The sequence below is a fragment of the Macrobrachium rosenbergii genome, chromosome 6 (genome assembly GCF_040412425.1).
Source record: "Macrobrachium rosenbergii isolate ZJJX-2024 chromosome 6, ASM4041242v1, whole genome shotgun sequence".
Lineage (NCBI taxonomy): Eukaryota > Metazoa > Arthropoda > Malacostraca > Decapoda > Palaemonidae > Macrobrachium > Macrobrachium rosenbergii.
In genome coordinates this window covers 4,896,781-4,900,627 of record NC_089746.1, presented here as the reverse complement: position 1 = coordinate 4,900,627, position 3,847 = coordinate 4,896,781, and the positions used below count along the sequence as shown (strand labels likewise).

At 39.7% G+C, this 3,847-nt stretch overlaps 1 protein-coding gene across 1 annotated transcript; it reads left to right on the top strand.

The window, feature by feature from the left end:
• The first annotated feature begins 246 nt into the window (after positions 1-246).
• On the top strand, positions 247-2,795 carry LOC136839121 (uncharacterized). The gene is made up of 2 exons (XM_067104783.1): positions 247-632; positions 1,471-2,795. The coding sequence occupies exons 1-2, from the start codon at positions 360-362 to the stop codon at positions 2,323-2,325; spliced, it is 1,128 nt and encodes a 375-aa protein (XP_066960884.1). The 5' UTR covers positions 247-359; the 3' UTR covers positions 2,326-2,795.
• Positions 2,796-3,847: the final 1,052 nt, after the last annotated feature.

Genomic DNA, 3,847 nt, shown 5'->3' with positions numbered 1-3,847 from the left:
GCTAGGGCTCGAAGGCATGCTGTAAAGAACCTTTTAATAATGCCTAAGTGCACCACATGAGGTGCACTGACGGCACTAACCTCCTACGGGGCCTTTCAAAATAGGCCTACACTGAAAATCTAAGTTTCACGTGGACGGTCGTAGAATAGTTTGAGGATTTTAAGTGTATTTATTTATTAAAGAATAAGGGCATTTTAAGCGTTCTTAAGTGTATTCTTAAAAAAAAAAAAACAAACCCAGATTCACACACAAGGCACGAGTCTAAATCTTACCTCGATCTTTCAAGGACATGATAGTTCTTCGTGGTCTTCAGTAACAACGTTAATAACAGTTATAAAACATTCAGATCTTTAATAACAATGTTGAAAATAGTTAAAGAATATACAACCCAGACTAACATTCTTATTGATCCTTCAACACAGAAGTGGAGGCTCTCCCAAGTGGGAGGTCAGCTGCCTCACCTGCCCTGTCGTCTTCGGGAGTACGTCGCCGATGACGTCACGAGGTGCCTCGGGAGCCGGAGTCGAAACCAGACCCACATCCTATACGTAGGGGATTCTCGCATCCGCCAGCACGTCGAGGTCATGATTGACCTCCTGCGGGATCTCCAGCTCAGGATTACTACTTATAAGGTCAGTCAGTTCCTAAATGTTTTTAAGTGTTAGATATTTTTAAGATTTAATAGGTCTAATGCAACGGTCTTTACCCAAGGGATTTCAGTCACCTAGATAACTGTCTTCAGATAACACTGGTCAGGCTATATGTTTTAGTATAAGTTTTCTGAAAAATGAAGCATTTACAGTACCTGGAGAAAGGTTTATAAATAAAATAGTGGAAAGCACCTTTTCATTAGCTAAAAATTACAAGTATTTATAAAGTAGTTATGTTTAAGAGTTAATTTGTCTAATGCACCAGTCTTTACCCATGGGCGTGTTGTCACTGAGATATCTTAACTTTAGTTAGCATTGATCAAGCTATCCTTTTAATTTTGGAATTTTCTGTAAAAAATAAGCATTTACAGTACCTGGAGAAAAGTTTGTAAAGTAAAAAAAAAAAAAAAACTAGTGAAAAACGCTTTATCTTTAGGTAAAAATAAGTGTTATAAAAAGTAGATATATTTAAGAGTTAATAGGTCTAATACACCAGTCTTTACCCAAGGAATTGTTATCACTTGATAACCTTGTCTTTAGTTAGCACTGATAAGTAATGTTTAGTTTTTTAGGTTTTCTGTAGAAAATGAAGCGTTTACAATACCTGAAGAACAGTTTAAAATAAAAAAAGTGAAAAATACTTTTTTTTATAAGGTACAAATAGGTCTTTGTTAACTAATAACCTTCTTGTCATTTGGGCTTAAATGGGCAGTTTTACTACCACCCCCACGCCACCAAAAATATTAGCTATAAGAACAGTACCATTTTAGTTACCAGCTCGCAAATGGTAACAACGAATTATTGTCTTACAACCTTACAGGGAGAAGTCCTAAGCGCCGAGGAGTTTCTAGGCGAGAAAGGAATGAAATTCTGGAGCAAATATAAACACCATTTCAGAGTAGAAAGCCTTAAAGTACCAGGTCTCCTCGTGGAATTCAAATGGGCGGCTTTCCTCGACTGGGGAGACGCCCCTAAGAAGGTTAACGATAATTTCTCCTTCTGGATGAAACGCCTCTGGACGGAACTGGATTTAACCGTTTGGCCCGACTGGGGGAAAGAGACCAAGCCTGCGGAACACCAGAAGACAAGAGTCGGCGCTTTCGAGATAATAAGTCGTCTGAACGCTTCTCCGAAGGAAAACTTACCGGATATTGTTCTCCTGAACACGGGGGCGTGGTTCCTGACGGAGTATTACCAAATGGAGCCGCTGGAAGCCATAGACCTCAGCAGCATCGTCGTCATGGACACTTTACGGCAACTTCTTAGCGAGCTCGCAGACCGAACTACTGTGGTCTGGCTGGCCCCAGATCCATTCAAAGAGCACATTTCTCACATATTTGACCACACCGGAAAATATTCCTACGAGACCAACGCCTTTTTAGAATGGCAGCTGAACGCCCAAGCTTTGTTGAAGCCCTCTGGCGTTCTCTTCTGGGATACCTTCCTCCCGATATCCTATGCGTCTAGAGAAGACTGCATGTACTTCAGCAGTGAGAATGTGGATTTCGCCAGCCTGCCGAAATATGCTGGGTTCCGGCCTCTCCTGTCGTGGAATTGTCAAGAGAGGGCCCATGTTGGCTTTGAGGCAATTGGCGTTGCAGTGCAGATGGTCTTGAATCATTTGTGTAATCCTCATCTTGGCGAAGGATACTGTTGTTCCGAAATGCATACATGATAGACCTATGTGAGAGGTTATTCTATCAATAAAAATACCGTTAATAATACAATTGTTTAACCTCCCATGAAACTACTGGTAGCAATCAAAATGTAATAAATTTGTAATAAACTTGGATTATTTTGTTAAGACAAAAGGAACTGATATGTTTTTCATTATGAACTATAAATTAATGTTAAGTATACCAGATGTGGATACCATTTTGGAAAAAACGTATGGAACAATGTCCTGAAGAAAATCTTATTTTCCCTACAAATTACAAAACAATGAGTTGTTTTACCATTTTTTCCCTTGCAAACTTAGGAATGAATCAGGATTGTAATCACTTTGCAAAGAAACTATTTATTTTAGTGAAGTAAACAGTATCTCAGGGACGTATCACTTCGTACCAGGGCAGTTTGTTAAGCTTCTAGCTTAAGACTGGAAATCCAAGCTGAACTTCTGAATTTTGAAAGCATTTAGCATATGACGTCACTTCCTTTTGAAAGCCCAATAGCAGCAGATACATAGTTGCATATAGAATTTAGGCCAATGGCCAAGCACTGGGACCTACTGTATGTAGTTCTTGTAAGTAACCAAATGCGTTCTCGATTGCAGAAGGAGTCGCTAGCTGTGGAATCAACTGTTCATCTTGTGCTTGTGCTGTGGTTCTAACCACTGTGCCTCACTCCACGGTGTCCTTTGAAGTGGATTTTCCCCAGTTCTGTTATTGTTTAATTTGTTGTAAATTTAGTTGTTCTACAGGACTCTGTTTTACCTGTCTGTTTAAAATTTCCCCATTTTTCTGATTTAATTGTTAATTGTAAATGCAAGTCGATTTTAAGTGGCCCTACGTGTTTATCTGCAACTTTCCCTGTTGAAGTAAGGCCTTCAGCTTAGATTTTCTATTTATGTTTTACCTGAATCAGCACCTTCAGTCAGATTCAAAAGCTTCCATGGTAAGTTCCACATCCCCCTCAGTGTAAAACCTAATATTGGCGACCTTTGCTCGAGTTCTTGTGCAAGCTAGAATCCTGCAACTGCAACTTGCAGCTATCAGCTGCTAGCCTCGCTAAAGTTGGATACAAGACGAAGAAATGAACCTTTAGTGACAACTGCTTAATATGCACACAAGTGAACAGGTTTCCACAACGTAAGTACAGTGTTATTTTATCTTATATGTTAGGTGTGATCATAATCGTGACTGTAAAATTTGTTAGGGATCAGTTAGACCACGTGCATGCTCCATGAGTAGCTCACAGAAGAGAGAGAGTGTTAATTGACCGAAACACAAGTTTTGTTGCTATCGCATGTCAGCCTGAATGTTTTTCAATGTTAGGATAGGTAGGCAGTAAAGTGCTAAACAAAGTGATACCTAAGGAAATAGTGTGTTATTTCCTCTTTCACGGGCTCTGGACAATTGGCAGTTCATCATTTTAGCTAGGCAGACCAGTAGTCCAACCAGCAAATTTTTCGTTCGCTGGTCTCTCTCTCTCTCTCTCTCTCGATAGCATTGGCAATCGCACTAGAATTTAAATTAAAA

Bases quoted from the DNA above. Each gene is read 5' to 3' on its own strand.
- LOC136839121 (XM_067104783.1), top strand. From the start codon at position 360: ATGTTGAAAATAGTTAAAGAATATACAACCCAGACTAACATTCTTATT. The intron at 633-1,470 runs GTCAGTCAGTTC...ACAACCTTACAG, and splicing joins TCAGGATTACTACTTATAAG to GGAGAAGTCCTAAGCGCCGA.